The sequence below is a fragment of the Felis catus genome, chromosome A1 (genome assembly GCF_018350175.1).
Source record: "Felis catus isolate Fca126 chromosome A1, F.catus_Fca126_mat1.0, whole genome shotgun sequence".
NCBI lineage: Eukaryota > Metazoa > Chordata > Mammalia > Carnivora > Felidae > Felis > Felis catus.
In genome coordinates, this window is record NC_058368.1 from 177,079,025 (window position 1) to 177,098,949 (window position 19,925).

The window sequence follows — 19,925 nt, forward strand, 5'->3', positions numbered from 1 at the left end:
GGGATACCTCCTCTGCTTCCTGGGTCCTGGCCTACTTGACCTCGTGGGTGTCTGCCTCTCCAGCCCTACTGCATCTTGGACTCTGGCCTGGGACATGACATCGCATGGTCTTGACTTGTTTTTATTTTTCTTCCCTAGCCTCTGGGGAACCATACTCGAGACTCTTCTGAGGTGAGTCAGCTGAGTCTCAATACCGACAAGCTTCTCAAAGAATCATCTTTCACCTCACTGCCGCCCAGCCAGCCCCAGGACAACGTGAACGGGCCCAGCCAGCCCTCTGGGGACAGATCCCCCCAAAGCGCCAGCCCCCCGGACGTGGCTCCTGGAGACGAGAATGGCCTGGCAGTGCCAGCACCTCTCCGGAAGTCCCGGCCAGTGTCCATGGATGCCAGAATTCAGGTTTCCGGGGAGAAGCAAGTCGCTGACCAGGGCGGGGACCTCAGTCCAGCGGCCAACAGGTCCCAAAAAGCCAGCCAGAGCCGTCCCAACAGCAGCGCCCTGGAGACCTTGGTTGCCGAGAAGCTGGCCAACGGCAGCCTGGAGCTCCCCATCCAGGCAGCTCCGGGCCCTTCCAAGAGGGACTCGGACTGTGGCAGCCTGTCCACCAACCAGAGTGGGGACTACAGCACCTCCCTCTCAGCTGACCTGTCCCTAAACAGAGAAACAGGCTCCCTGTCCGTCAAGGTAATGCCACCTCTTGTACTGCAGTCTGTGGGCTGTGCTGCTGCCCGGGCTTGGTTTTTGAAAGCGTTTAGCTGGTGGCTGCCTTCCATCTTAAGTGGTTCGTGACGATGGCTTTTCTTGAAAGATCTTTGAGCTCCAGCTCATAGTTTAATCTCCAGAATATCTGGATTCAGTCTGGGATTTAGTCATGCCAGGCGGTTGGTTCAATTTGTGTAGCCATTTCAGTTGGGTTCAGTTAAAGGCCCGGGTGAAATTCGGGAGAGAAGTCTAGGAAAGAAGTTCTCTTATTTTGGGGTCCGCCGTGTGGTGCAGCTGCTGACTGGGAGATTCGGTTATCGGCAGTGGGCTCAAGGCGCTCTGTGGGGTCAGTGGCCTTTCTGGACGTGGGTAACATCGTGAATGGCAGCAGCCACTGTGCTTAAGGCCTCAGCATGGAGGCCAACACCGTGAAGCGCTTTGAAGACAATGGAGGTTCCATTTCTCAATGTACAGATGAGCAAACGGATGCTTAGGTGGGAAGTGGAGGGCTGGTGAGACCCACGGACTTTGTGCTCTGAACCCCACATGCCGATCTGCTTTCCCAGTGCAAGGCTGGCCGCCTCCCCAGGGTGAGCTGACCCCTCCCCTGCCTGCTCTGATACATGTCAGGGTGTTCTTGAACTCACTGTTGGCCACTTGACTAGGCCACACTGAGGATCTCCCCCAAGCAAGGCTGATTTTAGGGAAGATACTGTATCATTTGGTTTTTTTCTCCCATTGTCTACCTGGTGGAAACCACACAGTAGAGACTCCAAAATATTTGCTGAATGAAAGGAAGTGAAAGAAGGAAAAGCAGCTGGCCAGCCCAACAATTAGCCTCAGGACCAGAAAGATAGCATGGTTCTAACACGTGACCAGGACAGGCACAGACATACACGGCTCTTCTACACACATAGCATCAGGGCCCATCATCTTCCTTCAGACAGATGTCCTGTCTCTTCTCTAGTTAAAAAAAACAAAAAACAAAAACACTAAGAAAAAGCAACAACAAAAAAAAGGTAATTAAAAAAAAAAAAGGGCAGAGCAGGGTCTCCCCTGCCTGTTCTCAAGGGTGTTGAGAATATTCCTTTGCTGGCTGACTGGCAGTGAGTCGGGGAACGCGGCTGTGCTGATAAAAGTCCATGGGCTGCATCAGCACACTTGGGTGAGATAAAGGGCTTGTTACCTCGGGGGCAGGAGGCCCTGTGATCAGGGTTTCAGGGTGAGGGCCGCAGCCCCAGGCCACCTTTCTTCCCAGCCGCTCCCCATTTCTCACCGCCAATCTTGGTTGGGCCCTAGGACATGTGACTGTAGGAAGATGAGAGTCAGGTGTGGCTGATGGGAACAGGTGGAAGCCTTGGGGTGGGGGTGGGGGGAGCCGAGCCCTCAGGGAGTAAGGACCGTCCGCTGGTCCTGGCTGAGCAGGAGTGGGGGTTCAGCACACGCTTTGAGGGCGCAGAGACCTATGGCAGGGTGCCACCCTGGCCTGCCCTCCTTTTTCTGGCTAGAAGGCCCTTGGAAGCCAGTGGAGGTCAGAGGGAGAGATGCCATGATGACTCCAGCTGCAGGCCCACAGGCTCTCAGTTGAATCAGGACACGTCCAGGAGTCCCAGCAGCATTTTGTGAGTGCTTGCGTCTGAAATGTGTGGTTATTCACAGGAAAAGGTCATGAATAATTTCATGGCTCGGATGGGCGTGGCCTCCTGTGGAGTTCAGGTCAGCTCAGGTTTGGCTTCCAAAACAGTTATGAACTTCAGTTTGCCAGGCTGTTTGGATTTTGGCACTTTGGGTAAAAGATTGTGGTCTACGGTAATAACTGTGAGCTATAAATACCAACGTACTGCACAATTGCCATGAGCTGGGCTCTGTGCTGTGTCCCCCACGCATTCTCTCACTGTACCTTTGTAACCGTCTTGGGCGAGGCAAGTACTGCTGTTCTCTTCCTCTGACAAGTTGAGGAAGCTGAGGCTTGGACAGGACAAGGGACTTGTTCAGAGTCACAGAGCCAGTAGGTGGTAGAGGCAAGATTGGAACCCTGACCATTCTGGTGCCATGTCCTGTATGTGAGTGTGCTGGCAGCCAGGTGTGGGGCCAGCAAGTAGTATCCGAAGGCCAAGATCAGGGGGATCGGGGTGGGGGGTGGTAAGCCCAGACACTCAGGACCCCAAGTTGAGAAGCTTGAGGCAAAAGGGGGATGATGGACAGCTATGTCCTATCTGGACGTCGAGGCTGTGGGGCCAAGAAGGCTCCGCGCCACACTCCTGTGTCACCCACAGATTCCTAGCTGATCCTGAGCTTTACCTAATGGTTTTACCCTGCCCAGGACTCAAGGCTGCACAACAAAACCCTCAAGAGGACACGCAAGTTTGTGGTGGATGGCGTAGAGGTGAGCATCACCACCTCCAAGATCATCAGCGAGGATGAGAAGAAGGATGAGGAGATGCGATTTCTCAGGCAAGCCTGGGAAGGGCCAGTGATCGCTGTAACAGAGTGGGGGTGTGGTGAGAGGGAAGGGTGTAGGTTCCTTTGGTTAGGGAGCTATGTACAGCTCTGAAGTAAGGGATCAGGACATAAAAGGAAACTGGTTTTGCTCCTGCACTTCCCAATCCACTCAACCATCCATCTACCCACCCACCTATCCATTCATTCACCCACCTGCCCATACATTTACCTGTTCACCCACTCATCTACCCACCACCCATCCACTCACCCACACATATCCATCCACCACCTACCCATCCACTTACCCATCCATCTACCTATATCTATCCACCCACTCATCTGCCCACCATCCATCCATCCTCCCACGCACGCATCCACCTACCCATCTATCCATCCATCCATCTGCTCACCTACCCATTCATCCACTCACTCACCCATCTACTCACCCACCTACCCACCCACCTTTCCATCCATCTACCCACCTGCCCATCCATATACCCATCTACCCATCCATCTACTCATTTACCCATCCCTCCACTCATCTACCCACCCATCCATCAGTCCACCTACCCATGTAGTTACCCACCCACCAGGGTGGGGTATATGGTGGTGACCCAGATAGCTGAGGCTGTTGCCATTGTAGAACCTGGACCGAATGGGCCAACACAGGATACACAAGATAATCCACAGTAGTGGTACACGCCATGAGGGAAGTAGTGGGTGATAGGACAGCAAGCCCTGGGCTGGCGGAGGCTTCTCTGTGTGTGGGAAACAACCTGAGTGGAGTGGCTGGGGGAGCACAGAGGGGCCTGCGAGGCTAAGGCCCAAGCAGTGACTGCTGGGCTTATTTAGGGAGCTGAGACGATAGGGCTGGAGTGTGGAATGTGAGGGTAGAGGTCACATGGGCCTGTGGGCCAGGGTGGAGGAGGGTTGATTCTGTCCCAGGCACAGCCAGAATGAAACAGCTGGAGAGTGACTGGCTCTCATGTCCCTTTTGAAAGATGGCTCTGGCTGCTGTATGAGTGTGGGCTGTAGAGGGGCAAGGTGGACTTAGGGTGACAGGGAGACCCCGCCCAGGACAGTTGGGTTGTAGGCTTGGGCTGGGGCAGTGACCAAGAAGAGGGAAGAAGTGGGCAGTTCAACATGCATTTTGGAGGCAACAGCACTGAGACTGGTGAGGCGGGGAGAGTGTGAGGCACAGCTGTCTGCTGTGAACCATTTCTGCACTTTGGAGGTGCTCAGGCCCCCTAACGGTCTTCCATGGGAGACCCTATTCCCCCCATTTTGTAAATGACAAAACTGTTTTTTGGCAGGTAAGTACTTGCCCCGGTTCACTCAGGTGCGAAGGTAGAGCTGAGATTCTAACTAGACCCATGTGAAGATTCTACCAGGCTTCCACTGGACTGGAAGCTTCCTGGGGCTGCCAGGGAGAGGCTTAGCTCCCCCTGGAGCTCCCTTGGGGCCAGGCCTTTGCAGGGTAAATTCATGATTAGTTTGGAGAACAATTTCTAGAATGTCAGACACATTGATACTTATAAAAAGCACAAGCATTCCAAAGCCAAATGGAAGCGGTTTTGGATGCTCTGGGGTACTTCCCCCTCTAGGGACCACAGAGATGAAATGCTGCCTTTTCATTAGTGGTGTTTCTGCACGAATACACATACACGTGTACACACACACACACACACACACACACACACAGAGTCATCCTCATCATGTGGGCTGGGGAAGCTCAGGCAGGGGGTGGGAGGATGGTTGCTTTTGGAGGATGACACCACCTTCCATTTTCACAGTCACCTGGGAGGCAACCTCTCTCCTAAGTGTCAGACCTCACTGGCTGAGTTTCCTTTCCATCATCTCCGGTTTGGGCTTCTGGGTTGACATTCTAGATCCACCATACCCCATCTAGAATGGATGCCCTCTGGCCCTGGCCGGCTGTGTGCTGCTCAGGTTTGAAAGGTGAGACTTCGCAGAGGTTGAGAAGCTTTTCTTATTTGCCTGTCATGGTCCAGAGGGCTGAGTGTTCCGAATATCGAATACCACCCCCCACCCCCAGCCTTGTTCTGCAGGGGTGCGGAAGGCTCTCATTGTTTCCTGGCTGGCAGTCCCCGCCTCCTTCCCCTCCCTCCTTGTCCCTGTAATACCTGGATTCGAGGATTTCCAGAGGATTGGGTCACACACAGGCTTTTGAACCATGTGATCAGATATTCACTCTCCCAGGTTGAGGCTTCTAGGTCAGAGTTTTTCCTGTTTTTCCCTAAGATTGCCAGTGCCAATGCCCGCCTTCTTAAGAATCAGCCTGTCTCTTGTCCTGCCTTCCCTTGTGAGAACTCAGGTGGGGCAGGGAGGTAATGTTAGAACCTGGCTGCCCACCTTCTTTTGTATGCCTTTGCTCTTTGGTCAGTTGTTCTCTGAGTCAGTTTCTCTGGAGTCAGGATTTCTATTTCTTCATTAACACTCTCAACCCTCTCGCTGCCCCAAGAGCAGAGGCTCGGATGGAAGCTTCCTTATGTGGCTATTTTGCCTCTTCTTTCTCATGCTCACTCCAGCAGCTCCCACTTAGTTTGTTAGTAACAAACTTAGCACGTTTTACCTCTTAGTTACCATGTTGGCATTACCTGCGGTAGACATTATCTGCACATTTTACAGATGACGGAACAGGGGCCTAGAGTTTGAGTGACTGACTGAAGGCGCCCAGCAGAAAGTCAGCAGAGCTACGATTCAAACAAGGTCCCTCCTGAGGGGCCACCAGGGAGTCCTGATTCATAGTCAGGAGGTCCAGGTTCCTTCTGCATCATTTTCTTTTCTTTTTTCTTTTATTATTTTTTAAATGTTTATTTATTTTTGAGAGAGAGACAGACCACAAGTGGGAGAGGGCAGAGACAGAGGGAGACACAGAATCTAAAGCAGGATCCAGGCTCTGAGCTGTCAGCACAGAGCCTGACGCAGGGCTCGAACCCACGAACTGTGAGATCGTGACCTGAGCCGAAGTCAGAAGCTTAACCGACTGAGCCACTCAGGAGCCCCATAATTTTCTTTTCTGATGACATAAATGATACATACCAGTCTTTAATGGATTTGTCCAGAAACACAATTAACGCTTTGAAGTTTATCCTGCGATTATTTTTTTTCTGTGAATAAACACATGTACACATCACCAATAATGTGATATAAAATTAAGGTCTATTATGTGGTTTAGGTCAGGTTTTTATTGTATTATATTTTGAATAGGTAATATAATATCATGGTTCAAAATTCAAAAAAAAAAAAACAACAAAAAAGGAGAGGGTAAACTGTGAAAAATCTCCCTCCCTTTTCTGCCAGCAACCAGTTCCCCTATCTGTGTTAATATTTTATGTAAAACTTGATTTTTTTTCATGGTTGTGTATACAAAATTAACATCATATGGATACCAGATGCATACATTTTAATTTATTTAATTAGACATAGATAATGGACATTTAAGTCATTTCAAATTTTGTGCTATTCTAAATAATTTTGTTATGGATATCCTTATTCAGTTGTGCTGTGTATCTATAAATATTTCTTTAGAATTAATATCTAGAAATGGAAATACTGTGTTAAAAGGCATGAACTTATTACCAAACTGTCTGCCAGAAATGTACCAATTTATACTTATGAGCAGGTTATGAAAGTATCAACTTCCCCTATAGTCTAGCCTTTTTAATGAAAACAATTTTTAATTTGCATTTCATATCCATATTAGGTAAATTTAAATTTTTTTGTTTTTGTTTTTTGGTTCATGTCTACTTATGTTTTGTGTCCCTTTTTAAATTAAAAAACATTTTTTTAAATGTCTATCCATTTTTGAGAGGGGAGGGCGGGGGGAGGGACAGAGAGAGAGAGAGAGAGAGAGAGAGAGGAGACCAGAATCCAAAGTAGGCTCCAGGCTCCGAGCTGTCAGCACAGAGCCTGACGCAGGGCTCAAACCCACGAACCACGAGATCATGACCTGAGCCAAAGTTGGGGGTGTTCAATCGATTGAGCCACCAGGTGCCCCTTGTGTGCCTTTTTAAAAGTAGGCTGCTCCTGTTTTTCTTATTGATTTGTAAGGACTCTTTATACGTTAAGATTATTAATGTTCTGTCTGTCAATAAATGTCAAATTAAGCCCCAGTTCTAGTCCTGCCTCTGCCCCCAGACTTCTGTGATGCCGTTCCACACTCCAGCCTTCAGTGTCTCTGGCTATGAATTATGTGCCCTCTGAGGCGGGCCACTTTCTGACTGACATGTCCGCATCTTTAACCCTTCAGGCGCCAGGAGCTCCGAGAGCTTCGGCTGCTCCAGAAAGAAGAACACCGGAACCAGACCCAGCTGAGCAGCAAGCATGAGCTACAGCTGGAGCAGATGCATAAGCGTTTTGAACAAGAAATCAACGTGAGTGTGAGGACAGATGGGTCCCTGGAGGGCTTCTTGCCTCCATGTTTTCTTTAGGGGCAGGAGAGAGCCCGGTTCCTTTGGTTTCTTGGTCTCCTGGGCCACTGATTCATAAACACAGGATCTCATGAAGGTCACAGAGCTCCTCGGAGTGACAGAGGAGGACCTCTAGAGGGAGACCGACCTTTGCCGAGCACCATGCAAGAACTCTGCAAGGCAGATGGTCTGGCCTCCCTTTTGTACAGAGGCAGCAGAAACTCCGGTTAAATGACTCGCCCCGGGTCGTACAGCAGAGAGGTGTAGAGCTGGGATTCAGGCCCCGGTCTGAAGATAAACTCTGGGCTCTCCCCATCTTGCATCCCATCTTCCTCCCAGGTATAAAGAGACTTTGCTCAGTTTCTCCTCCTACTCCTTCCAGGCCAAGAAGAAGTTCTTTGACACGGAGCTGGAGAACCTGGAACGCCAGCAGAAGCAGCAGGTGGAGAAGATGGAGCAAGACCATGCCGTGCGCCGCCGGGAGGAGGCCAGGCGGATCCGCCTGGAGCAGGATCGGGACTATGCCAAGTTCCAGGAGCAGCTCAAACTGATGAAGAAGGAGGTGAATATGTGCTGGGCGGAGGCCAGGGGCTCTAGGACGCAAGCGATCGAAACCCCAGCTCAGTCCCGCTTCAGCAACAGAGGAGACTCTGGGGAGCTCATGTATCTGAAAAGCTCATGTCCACGTGTCGGGATTCGTGTGCTCCAGCTGCGTCATGAGGAGCTACTTCTCTGTCATTTGGGCTCTCCTTTCCTGTGTTGACTTGGCTCGCAGGCAGCTTCCTGTATGTCGTCCCAGCTCAGCAACCCCAGCTGAAAGAGAATAGGGGAGGAGGAAGGGCTGGCAGCCCAGGGGGATCTGAGATGCTTTCACCAGAGCAGGGGAACAGGTGCCGGGTGGCAAACACAATACGTCTTCTGTGCCCTGCCCTCTCTTCTCCCAAAACAACAGTCCCCTAGTTGGGACCCATGTGGCTCTTCTCTTTTCTCTCCCAACTGAAGAGGTGGGGGGGGGGGGGGATAGGTGACAAAGAGGTAGATGGTCCCGAGACAAGGGGAGGGAGGTGAGTCTCCTAGCCTGCCCTGAGGAAGGGCATCTGGGTCCCAAATAACAGCTCACACCTCCCTCTGTGGAGCCTGGGACATACTTACTAGGCCATTCCCAGTCTTCAGACAAACAGCTTCTAAGGGTGGTCCGTAGTGCTGCAGGCTTCAGAGCCCAGCTCCCAGACTGCAGTCTATGGGGGTGACATTTGTATCCAAGGGGCCTCAGGCAGCTGCAGGGGCTGGGCTGGAGCTGGAGCACAAAACTTAAGTGGGGGCGCCAAAAACCTTGGTAATCAAGACAAATAATATTGTAGCGTAGTGTTTTAATTTTAACATCAAAATTATTGCAGAAAAGTCATGATGAACAGACTGTTGGCTATTTAAAGTCAGGATTCAACAGGGCCAGGTTTAGGGTAAGGCGGTGAGAATGAGTCCTGCAAGTATAGGGTGGATCCCGTCTGTATTGACAATTTTGATATTATGTTCGTGGCGGGAATTTTGATTTTTAAATTTTTATTTATTTTTAAAAGAATCTTTGTTTTTGAGAGAGAGTGAGAGCGCGTGCGCACGCAGGGGAGAGACGATCCGAAGCCGGCTCTGCGTTGACAGTAGATAGCCCGATGCAGGGCTTGAACTCATGAACCGTGAGATCATGATCTGAGCCAAAGTCAGATATTTAACTAACTGAGCCACCCAGGAGCCCCCGAATTTTGATTTTTTTTAATGTAATTTTATCTTCATTACTGAGATTTTTGGTATTCCTTTTTATGCCTGCGGTGAGTGCCTCACTGGCCTTACCCTGGTCCTGGCTCTCCTGCTGGGGTACAGCGCTGACACTAAGCATACCCCCCAGCTCCAGGGCAAGTGCAGGGAGCACAGGCTTGGGAGTCAGGTCTGGTTCGGAGTCGTGGCTCTGGATTACTAACTATTGAGCTTTGGACAAGTGATCTTCCTGAGCCCTAGTTACCTCCTATCAAAATGAGAGCTATTCAGCACCTGTTTTATTGACTGTCTACATGTATGGCCCTGTGCTAGGTGCTGGGGGTACTGAGCAGAATAGATAGGGACTCTACCCTCAAGAAGCTGTTAACTGCCATGGAATCCAGAAGTTTTTGGCCATTTCTGATATTCATTAAAAATTTTATTTTTGAGAGGGAGAGAGAGAGCACAAGGGGGGAGGGGGGGCGGGGAGAGAGAGAGAGAGAGAGAGAGAGAGAGAGAGAGAGAGAGAGAGAGAGAGAATGCTAAGTAGGCTCCATGCTCAGTACGGAGTCCAACATGGTGCTTGATCCCATGACCCTAGGATCATGACCTAAGCCAAAACCAAGAGTCAGACGCTTAACCAACTGAGCCACCCAGGTGCCCCTGCTGTGCATTTTCCATTCCAGTCTCTTTCTCCCCAAAACACAAATATTAGACCTTTGGTATTTTCCTGTAAGTCCCTAAACCTTTAGTTTTCATAATTTTTATTAGTCTTCAAATTCACGGGCTCTTCTGCCGCCTCCCCTCCACCCTGGGTCCATCCAGTGCTTTCTGTGTTTACTGTTAGATGCTGTATTGTTTGGTCCTAAGCTTTCTAATTGTCTCTGTTTTAGAGTTTGTATTTCTCTGTGGCAACATTCTCTCGCTCCATTAACCTCAAATATGTTTACCTTTACCTGACAGAGTGTGGTTATAATAGCTGCTTTATAGTTTTTGTCTGATAATTCCAACGTCTGTGCCATCTTGGAATTGGTATGTGATGATTTTTTTTCTTTGCAAATGGGTCACATTTCCTGATTCTTTGTACGTAGAGTAATTTTGGATCGCATCATTGACATTTTGAATGTTCTAGTCTGTGGACTCTGGGTCCTGTTACAGTCTGGAGAGTGTTGACATTTTTGTTTTAGCAGGCAGTTGATCTTGTTAGGTTCAGACCACAGGTTCTGTCCTGTCTTCTGTGGGTGGTGGCTCTGATCGTAGTATAGTTTTCAAAGCCCCTGCTGTACTGCTTTGGGTCTGTCTTGCTCCTGCTCGGCACGGGTGAACTTGAGACATGCGTGGGGTCATGCACAGAATTAGGGTTTCCCTCCTGCTGTCTTCTCTCTGGGATTCTTCCCACACTCTCTGACCCGCACAGGCCCTTCTTCATGGTTCTCTGGCCAGAAACATGAAGTTTCTTACAGTCTTAGTTACCTTTCCCATGGCACTGCTGTGCAGGTCTGAGAGTGGTGCAAAGCCAGGACAGCAAAAGGGAAAAAAAAAAAAAAAAACTAGGAAACTCGCTCCTGTGCTGGCCCCTCCTACAAGTTTTGACTCTTCTGATAGTCACCTGCTTTTGTTTACTTTCCAGAGTAGTTGTTTTTTGTATTTTATCCAGGGTTTTTCATTGTGATCGGCAGGACAGGGAGGCTGTTTTGGCTTACGCTGACCATGCCAGAAGAACTCCCCTGGAATGTTCTTTTGATCATGGACAGTATTTTTCCACCAGCTGCTCCTAAGAGCCTTCCATCAGTGAGTTTGGAGTGGTGTTTCAGGCACCCGTAGAGGTGTGGGTTCCTCAGAACTGTCTGAGGAACTCTGGGTGCCTTGGAGAGAAATGTCATGAATCTCTTCTCCCTCTTCTGTTATAAAAGACAAACTGGGGGCACCTGGCTGGCTCATTCAGTAGAGTGTGCAGCTCTTGATCTTAGGGTTGTGAGATAGAACCCTACATTTGGTGTAGAGATTACTTACCAAAAAAAAAAAACAAAAAACAAAGAAACCCATTTCCAGCTGGCTTGAGAACACTTACTGGCCCTGATCGGGAGGGCAGAAGTATCACCAGGAACCCTTCTTTTTCGTGTTTTGGCATTGCTTCCCTGCATTCATCTTTGTCTCTGGCGGGCCCTTCCAGGGTGGCCCACCATGGCCTACATCCTAGTTTAGCAACCCCGGAGGACAGAGATCTGCTTTCCTCGATAGTTCCAGCACACATCCTAAAGCTCTCACTGGCCCAGCAAGGTGTCTGAACCAATCCCTGAGGCCAGGGCATGGAACATGTTGACCGACAGCCTGCATCATATGTGTGCCTGGGAGCCAGATGGAGGTGGCCGGGGGCGGGGGGGGGGGGGGCTGGGTATCAACACCACCTGAACCTTGGGAACAGAGGAGATGTCTCCCTTGAGGGGTGAGAAATATCTTAGATCATTATAAGGGTTTAACAGAGTGACAGTTTGTGGGATTAATATTTCTTGGGGGTGGGTGATTAGGAAGCAAATGTCTACAGAGGTTTCTGGGGGCACAGTATGAAGAAAGGTTGACAAAGTCTGCCCTCAAGGAAGGGGACGTGATGCTCTCAGAAGGCCGCAGGATGTCAAGCAGCAAAAGCAGGACCTCTTCGCTCTGGGGGAGTCTGAAACCCAAGCCAGCAGCAGACAGGAGTAGGCCAGAGAAGACTACCTGTCAGGGGCTTGGTGGAGAGCGGGGTGGGGGGCCAGTGTCTAGAAAGCTGCGCCTCGCCTTTGGCCTCCCTGGCCCAGGAGTTCTGGTGTTGTAGTCTTTCTTTCTAGGAAGTGTGAGGAGGGACGCTGACCCAGTCGCTGTCTTCTGTTTCTGGTACAGGTGAAGAACGAGGTGGAGAGGCTTCCGAGGCAGCAGCGGAAGGAGAGCATGAAGCAGAAAATGGAGGAGCACGCACAAAAGAAGCAGCTTCTCGTGAGTCCTTGCCCTCGGTCAGCGAGTCCCAGGTTGGAGGACCCGAGTGATGACCAGGTTCCTCCTCTGTCTCAAGTCCAGCCTATTTTGTTGGCACCTCCCTCACGCAGCCTTCCTTGATTGCTCTCGCTCCAGGTAGAAGTGAGCTCCCTGTCTCCGGACACCCCAGCCCTGTACATCCGTGTCTTAGGGTTGTTTGTAGGCCATGTCTCCTTGAATAACCCAGTACATCCACCTGCCCACTTGGCACCTTTTAGAATCTTAAGACAAACCCATGACCTCCCAGACCTGGTCCTGTTCTTGTATTCTGAGGGGGCACTGTCCTTCATCCTGCTGTCAGGCCAGAAACGTTGTTATTTCTGACCGTTCCTTTCCTTCCAACCCTTTATCACCTCCTGAAGCATGGATTTTGTTTTTTTGTTTTTAAGCTCCAAACTGTCTCTGGATCTGCCAACTTTGTCAATATCTCTGTGACTCCATAGCGACTGTCATCTTTTGCCTGGACTACTGCAGTAGCCTCCCAGCTAGTCTCCCTGCTTCCTCTCTTGCTCTCCTGCAATTTTCTCTCCCACCAGCCAGTGTCATCAACATGAACTCCAGATCTCATCATGTCACCCTCCCCCTATAGCCTTGTGTCCTGAAAACCTTCAGGGGCTCCCACTTTGTGTATAAGATAAGACGAGCCTCCTCATGTGCTTACAAGGCCCTGTCCGTCTGGCCCCTGCTAGCCTCTCCCCGCTCCACTCGATCCTCCCGGCCCCAGCCTCACTGGCCTTCTCCTTAGCCCTTGTCGGACCATGTGCTTGTTTTTCTCCTATTGGGGCGTCTGTACATTTTGCTGCCTCTGCCCCCAAATGTATAGAAAATTAGAGTCTACACTTAAAATGCTTTTGTATATTACCCAGTTTAGTGTTCATGGCTTATCAGGGTAGGTGCTATTTGTTTTTCCCTTTACAGAGAAAGAAAATAAGGCTTAGAGAGGTGACTTTGTAGAGTTAATGGTATGGGGCAAGGCTTGAAACTCAGTCTGACTCCAGGCTTCATGTTCTCTCCAGGACACCATCATACTTTCCTACAACCTGTCCTTTGATGCTGTGATCAGAAAAAAAAAATGCAGGGCTGGGGAGGGTGGGGGAGATAGGCCCCATCCCCACACAGGGAGAGCATATTGGGCCTTTAAGGGGGCCATTCTTGCAAGGGCATCAAGAGCCTCAAAAATGTACACATTATTGGCCTGGATTTTTTTTGCTTCTAGAGACTAATCCTAAGGATTAATCATCACAGAAGTTCACAAATATTTAGCTACCAGAGTATGAAGACATACTCCATCTAAAATAGAGACACCCGGGGCACCCAGGGGGCTCAGTCAGTTAAGCATCCAACTCTTGATTTTGGCTCAGGTCATGATCTCACAGTTCATGAGTTTGAGCACCGCATCAGGGTCTGTGTGGCCAGTACAGAGCCTAATTGCGATTCTTCTCTCGCTCTCTTCTCTGCCTCTTCCCCACTCTCTCACTCTCTCTCTCTCTGCAAATAAATAAATAAACATAAACAAAATAGAGATAACTTGGAAAAAATTATTAGGTATTGGGTGAATAAGGTTAGGGTATACCTACCTGTGCCATGAAATGTTTTCGGCCATCAAAACTCACTTGATAGAAGATTACATTATCACATGGAAAGGTATTTTTAATTTTTAAAAATTATAGTAAGATAAGGCATAACGAATTTAGCACCTTAACCATTTTTAAGCATACAGTTCAGTAGTATTAGGTACATTCACACTGTTGTGCAAACCATCACCACTGTCCGTGTCCAGAACAGTTTATCTTGCAAGACTGAAACTCTACCCATTAGATAATAACACCCCATGCCCTTCCCCTAGTCCCTGGCAACCACTATTCTACTCTCTGTCTCCACAAATCTGACTTCCTGTAAGTGGGATCATGTGGTATTTGTCCTTTTGTGTCTGATTTACTTGACATGTCTTTGAGATTCATCCATGTTGTGGCATATGTGGGAATTTTCAGGGAGGAGTAAGATTCCATTGTGCATATATGCCACATTTTGTTTATCCACTCCTCTGTCTGTAGGCACTTGAGTGTTTCCATCCCATGGCTGTTGTGAATAATGCTGTTATGAACACGGGTGTACAAATCTCTAAGTCCTTTTAAATAATTTGTGAAATACAGATGCAAACATGTTTGTATAGGTACACCAAAACCAGCTGCTGCTCCCGGGTGATAGGATTAGTGGGGATTTCTAGTTTCTGCTTACGTGTTCCCTAAAATTTTTAAATTTTAATTTTTTAAATCTGACTATGGAAAATTAAAAACATAGGCAGAAATAGGTATATCAGGAACCCCCACATACCTGTCACCTGTTACCTGGTCTCAGTAATTAGGAGCTCATGTCTACTCACTCCCCCACCCTTCAGGGTTATTTCGAATCAAATCCCACGTATCGTATCCTTTCACCTGTCAGTGTCTTAGTATGCATCTCTAAAAGAACCCACAATACTATAAAGTCACCTAAGAATTTAAATATTTATCGGTAACTGCTTCATGACATCCCATTTGCAGTTGAGTCATTAGTTACATTTCCATTTGTCTCATGAATGTTTTTTTTTTAATCTGTTGTTTGAATCAGGGTCCACATGAAGCGCATATGCCACAGTTGGTGGACGTGTCTCTAAGTCTCAGGTTTCCCCTGTGTATGTTTTCTTTGCCGATCACAATGACTCCTCTGTAGTAAAAGTAGACGTTGAGGTGCCGGAACCGGTGCTAAAGGTCTGTCCTCCTCTCTCCCGCCCAGGACCGGGACTTCCTGGCCAAGCAGAAGGAGGACCTGGAACTGGCGATGAAGAAGATCACTGCGGACAACAGGCGGGAGATCTGTGACAAGGAGCGCGAGTGTCTCACCAGGAAGCAGGAACTCCTTCGAGGTGGCTGCCAGAGAGTGGGCTGTGTTAGGAACTGCTAGGTTCTTCTCCATCCTAAAACCGAATAGCATCCTTCAGGGCGACACATGGGGAAAGCCTCCACTGCAGTCAGGACTGAGGCACAGAGCCGACATTATTTGACCTCTTTCCTAAGGTTGAGGAAGGAAGAAAGCCAGCAAGCCACGTAGAGTGGGTGGAAACTACGGGGTGGTGGGGAAAGTATCGTGCCCCTTATGACATCCATCACATGTGGAGTGACGGCTGTGCCAGGCTGTGTGCCAGTTTTCATGGCTCTCTCTCCTTGAATCTTCACCTTAACCCGACAAGTCGTTTTTGTAGACGAGGAAACAAAGGCTTGCAAGAGCCACTGTGCTTGGGCCGGGGTTGCTCGGCTAATGCGTGGTAGAATGAGCCTTGAACGTGGATCTCCTCTTGAAGCCGAGTTCCTGACTGCTCTGGTGTGCTCGTGCTCTGACGGGTTTGTGGGCTGGCAAGTCCTTCGAGCCCAAGACCTTCCAGAGACACTAGTGCAGGCCACTCCCGGAGGGAGGAGGGCAGAGGAACTCTAGGGTACAGAGAGAGGGCTTCTGTATCTGGATGGGGTCACTAGCAGGGGAGGTTCTGGGGTAGAGTTCTGAAGGGCAGCAGGGCTTAGGGTCTTTCTTTAGCCCCTTAGGTTTATCTTCTCTATGCCTAGCGGATGTTGGGTGCAGTTTTGTGGGGCGTGCAAAGCAGGTGGGCTCTGAATGGCCAAAAGTCTGCTGTTTGAGCTACACTTGAAACAGTTGGATGGGAGAAGTTCAGAGTTTGGCACCCGTGGGCTTCTGAGAGTCAACAGTCCAGCCTGCGGTAAAGACGTAAACAACATAGGGCCGGTTGTACAGGCGCCATCTCTGGCTTACTTACACAGCAGGTGCTGCGGCCAGGGCTGTGATGGCCGGTGCAGGCAAGCCTTGTAAACCCTTCAGTACTTGGTGTGGGGCAGCAAAACGGGGTCCTTGATGTTCTGACGTTCTGAAGAGCCACCGTGGTTTCAGGAAAGCCCTCATTTTCTTTTTGGGTCCCATGATGCCAGTAGGAACCACCCTACTTGTGGGACAGCGCTTTCGACTTTGATAGGAAGCCAAATCACTGTTCTGATGTACTGTGTGGGTAGTTACCAGTTTTCATAGATCAGGACCGCAGTGAAATGAAATGAACATTCATGTGGGTTGAGCACCACCCGCTCCATGTCTTACAGGGCATGAAGTCTTCATCTGACGCCAGCTCCGTGCCTGTGGCTGAGCAGAAGGTCAATTGATAGACTTCCAGTGATAAAATGCCAGATGCTGTGTCTTAATAATAATGTATACATAAGGGATGTACAGTGGCCAAGGAGGGTCTCGTCCATTCTTCAAAGGAGTAAATAGTGACAGGAGGCTGTTCCTGTCTTCTTCATGGGGTTTCGTGAGCCCTTCCCACTGGCCCATTAGGAAAGCAGCAGTGCACTGTGAGCTGAACATAATGGTCTCCCAAGACCATTTCTGCCTCCACGGAATGGTTGCACACGTTTGGTAGAGGTGGAAGTGGAGGCCTGGAGAGGATTTGTTACCCGTCCCAAACCCCAGTGAAGGAGCTGGGTTCTAGCCTCGGTCTCTGGTTTCTCTGGTTCTTGGCTCCATTCGCTTCCTGGTGTACCAGGCTCCTGGGAGCTAACATCTGATGCAGGAGAGGGCAGGGCAGTGCTCAGTGGCGCTCTGGCCATTAGCATCTCACCAGGCCTCATGTCGTCCACAGACCGGGAGGCAGCCCTGTGGGAAATGGAGGAGCATCACCTACAGGAGAGGCACCAGCTGGTGAAGCAGCAGCTCAAAGACCAGTACTTCCTCCAGAGGCATGAGCTGGTGCGCAAGCATGAGAAGGTGAGGTCCCGACTTGGGCGGGGCATGGGGCTGCCACCGGAAGCTCTGGGAGGGCCAAGTGGGGCACTACTTGGGTACCATCTGTGCTCCCAAGAGGAGGCAGGCATTGGTCATGGTAAGGCCCTGGGAGGTTCTGTGAGATGTTCTTCCTCTGATGAAAGGGCCAGGAATGGGGGAAGCCCTGCAGGGAAGCAGATGGCAGCTCCCTCACTGACTTAGACACCTCAGTGTGTGCCTTTTACTTTTTTCCTCTTCTCCGTGACCTTTCCATTTTCCCCTAATCTCTCTCTTTTGCATGCATTCCCTCGGAATACTTTTAAGTCTCAACTTAATCACCACCTCTGCCAGGAAGCCTTCCTTATCTCCCTCAGACCAGGCAAGGGCCCCTGCTTTGTGTGGCCAGAGCACTCTCTTACTTCTATGTAATTGTCTTGATTTGGTCCCCTTAGTGGGAGCAGGGACAAACTGAGATCTGGATGCACAATTAGTGGATAATTACAATTCCTAATCTAAATGCAATGATGGACAAACAGCTTTGGGCTGTGGCGGCTCTGAATAAGGGTGCTCAACCTGGTTTGGAAGTCAGGGGAGGCTCCCTGGAGGAGGTGATACCCGTGCCAAGTTTTGAAATACAAATAGGTGTTAGGTGAAGGAAAAACTCAAATTTATCATGACTTTTAAAAGTATGAATTGACATCTGCCATCACTAGTGTACGTCTTGCTTTGAGGTATTAGCTTTAATGACATGCCAACCATTGATTAGATGAGAAGACATTTAGAAGGTAAAAATCCAAAGCGTTACTAACAAAGAGTAACATTTTCTGTTCTCACTTAAAAAATTAACAGTAGAGGTAAAATGATGCCAGACTCGCTCTGCTGAGCATTCAGGGCCACGTGTGTCCTGGGCTCCCGAGCGGAGGGTGGCCGCCTTTGGCCTCTGATCACACCCCCGGCCCAGAGCACACCTGACCTCAGCCCCGGCTGGCTGTGCCCCCAGGAACGGGAGCAGATGCAACGCTACAACCAGCGCATGGTGGAGCAGCTGAAGGTGCGGCAGCAGCAGGAGAAAGCACGGCTGCCCAAGATTCAGAGGAGCGAGGGCAAGACGCGCATGGCCATGTACAAGAAGAGCCTCCACATCAATGGCGCGGGCAGTGCCTCTGAGCAGCGTGAGAAGATCAAGCAGGTGGGGGCTCTGTGCGTGTACTGCAGTGGGGACAGATGCCGGTTTGGTGGGGCCTGAACTTTATGTGGCTTGGGGAATAGAAATACAAGCTGCAGTACGGGGTCTTGGAAGGGGGGTGTCGGTCACAGCCTGGAAGCCTCACAAGCTCCACGGCGAATGTCCCTCCGGTGGACAGAGGGGGAAGCTTGGTGTTGCTTTCTCATGCACGGTTCCCTTTCACACTGTGGTGCTTTGATCCTGTGGCTTCCTCTGCTGGTAAACCCCTTCTTCTCATCCACCAAGACCCCACTTGCGTGTCACCCATTCGTCTTGGGGACATGGCGCTGGTGGCCCTGGGCTCCCGTGATTCCTGTGTGGTAACGCACGTTGTCTTAGCACGTGGCACAGCACAACGTTGTGTCCCCACCAGCCTGGGTCTCCGCTCAGGAAGAGAGCATGGCCTGAATGGTGTAGGGCACTAGGGCTGTGCACAAACCAGCCCCTCTGACGGGGCTTTCTGGAATGGGGTGGGGGTAGAGGCTTCCCCCACCCCACCCCCTGCCCCCAGCCAGGCCTGTGACCCTCTGAGGCACCCACCCTCCCTCTGTTCCAGTTCTCCCAGCAAGAGGAGAAAAGGCAGAAGTCGGAGCGGCTACAGCAGCAGCAAAAGCATGAGAACCAGATGCGGGACATGGTGGCACAGTGTGACAGCAACATGAGCGAGCTGCAGCAGCTGCAGGTACAGGCCTCCCCGCCCCCCTTCTCGCATCGCCTCTGTTTCTACGGTAGGGAAGGACTCTCGTCAGACAAGCCCGGGCTAAAATGGTTCAATCCTGCCGTGTCATGCTGGCCAGATCCATCATCTTCCAAGCCATAGTTCCTGCATCCATAAAATGGGGACGGGGTAGGGGGTGAGCATTCCTGTTTGGAAGGACTGAGCTGAAAGTGCCGCGCCTGGGGCCTGGCAGTGGCCTGTGCTGGGCTTCTGGTTCATCACTGTGTCTTGGGACAAGGTGTCCAAGTTACTCCAATACCAAAACCGGACATTACAAGTAAGGAAGATGGCAAACAATGCCTCAACGAGATATTATTAGCAAATCGACTTCAACAATGTATAGAAAGAATTATACACCATGACCAAGTAGGCTTTATCCCAGGCTGGCTCAACATTCAAAAACCAGTGCAATCCGCAACATAACAGGCTAAAGAAAAATCACACGATCACAGCAACAGACGCAGAAAAAGCATTTGACAAAACCCAGCACTTATTCACAACAACACTCTCAGTAAAAACAGGAGTAGAGAGGAACTTCCCTAACTTGATAAAACCTGCAGCTGATATCATCCTTAACGGTGAGAAGCGCAAAGCTTTCCCACTGAGATCAGGGAAGGCTGTTTTGGTGTTGCCAGCCTCTTGGTGACCCCCTTCCCTCGGGAGGTCCTGGCCTCTTCCAGTTTCCTGACTCCTGAGCCTGTCCCTGCCTGAAGGGCGCCACCCCAGGAGCCGGTACTTGGAGCCTCCTTGCAGCGGAGCAAGGCATTGTCATGCCTGAGGGACGGGCAGACTCAAACCCCTGTGACTTCAGGAAATTGCTCAGGCTTTTGCACCCATTTGGCAA

General features: G+C 50.1%; 2 protein-coding genes across 17 annotated transcripts in view; one reads left to right on the plus strand and one right to left on the minus strand.

Annotated features, from left to right (window-relative positions):
* Positions 1-19,925, plus strand: part of STK10 (serine/threonine kinase 10) — a 118,880-nt gene that overhangs the window by 87,337 nt on the left and 11,618 nt on the right. For both annotated transcript variants that reach the window (XM_011285468.4, XM_045035527.1), the window contains exons 9-17: positions 139-684; positions 3,026-3,156; positions 7,418-7,541; positions 7,960-8,139; positions 12,207-12,299; positions 15,114-15,243; positions 17,017-17,141; positions 18,139-18,327; positions 18,920-19,045. In XM_011285468.4, the coding sequence (XP_011283770.2) occupies positions 139-684; positions 3,026-3,156; positions 7,418-7,541; positions 7,960-8,139; positions 12,207-12,299; positions 15,114-15,243; positions 17,017-17,141; positions 18,139-18,327; positions 18,920-19,045 (1,644 nt within the window). The remainder of the gene's footprint in view (positions 1-138; positions 685-3,025; positions 3,157-7,417; positions 7,542-7,959; positions 8,140-12,206; positions 12,300-15,113; positions 15,244-17,016; positions 17,142-18,138; positions 18,328-18,919; positions 19,046-19,925) is intronic.
* LOC105260865 (alanine and glycine-rich protein-like) overlaps positions 8,139-19,925 on the minus strand; it is a 71,676-nt gene continuing 59,889 nt past the window's right edge. For 8 of the 15 annotated variants that reach the window (XR_890685.3, XR_006584168.1, XR_006584173.1 and 5 more), the window contains 2 exons: positions 8,730-8,909; positions 8,139-8,390 (listed from right to left, as the gene is read on the minus strand). The gene's annotated coding sequence lies outside the window, so the exon portion shown is untranslated. Of the gene's footprint in view, positions 8,419-8,729; positions 8,910-13,862; positions 19,187-19,925 lie in introns of those variants that run through there. The other 7 variants (XR_006584180.1, XR_006584189.1, XR_006584177.1 and 4 more) reach the window with 5 other exon arrangements.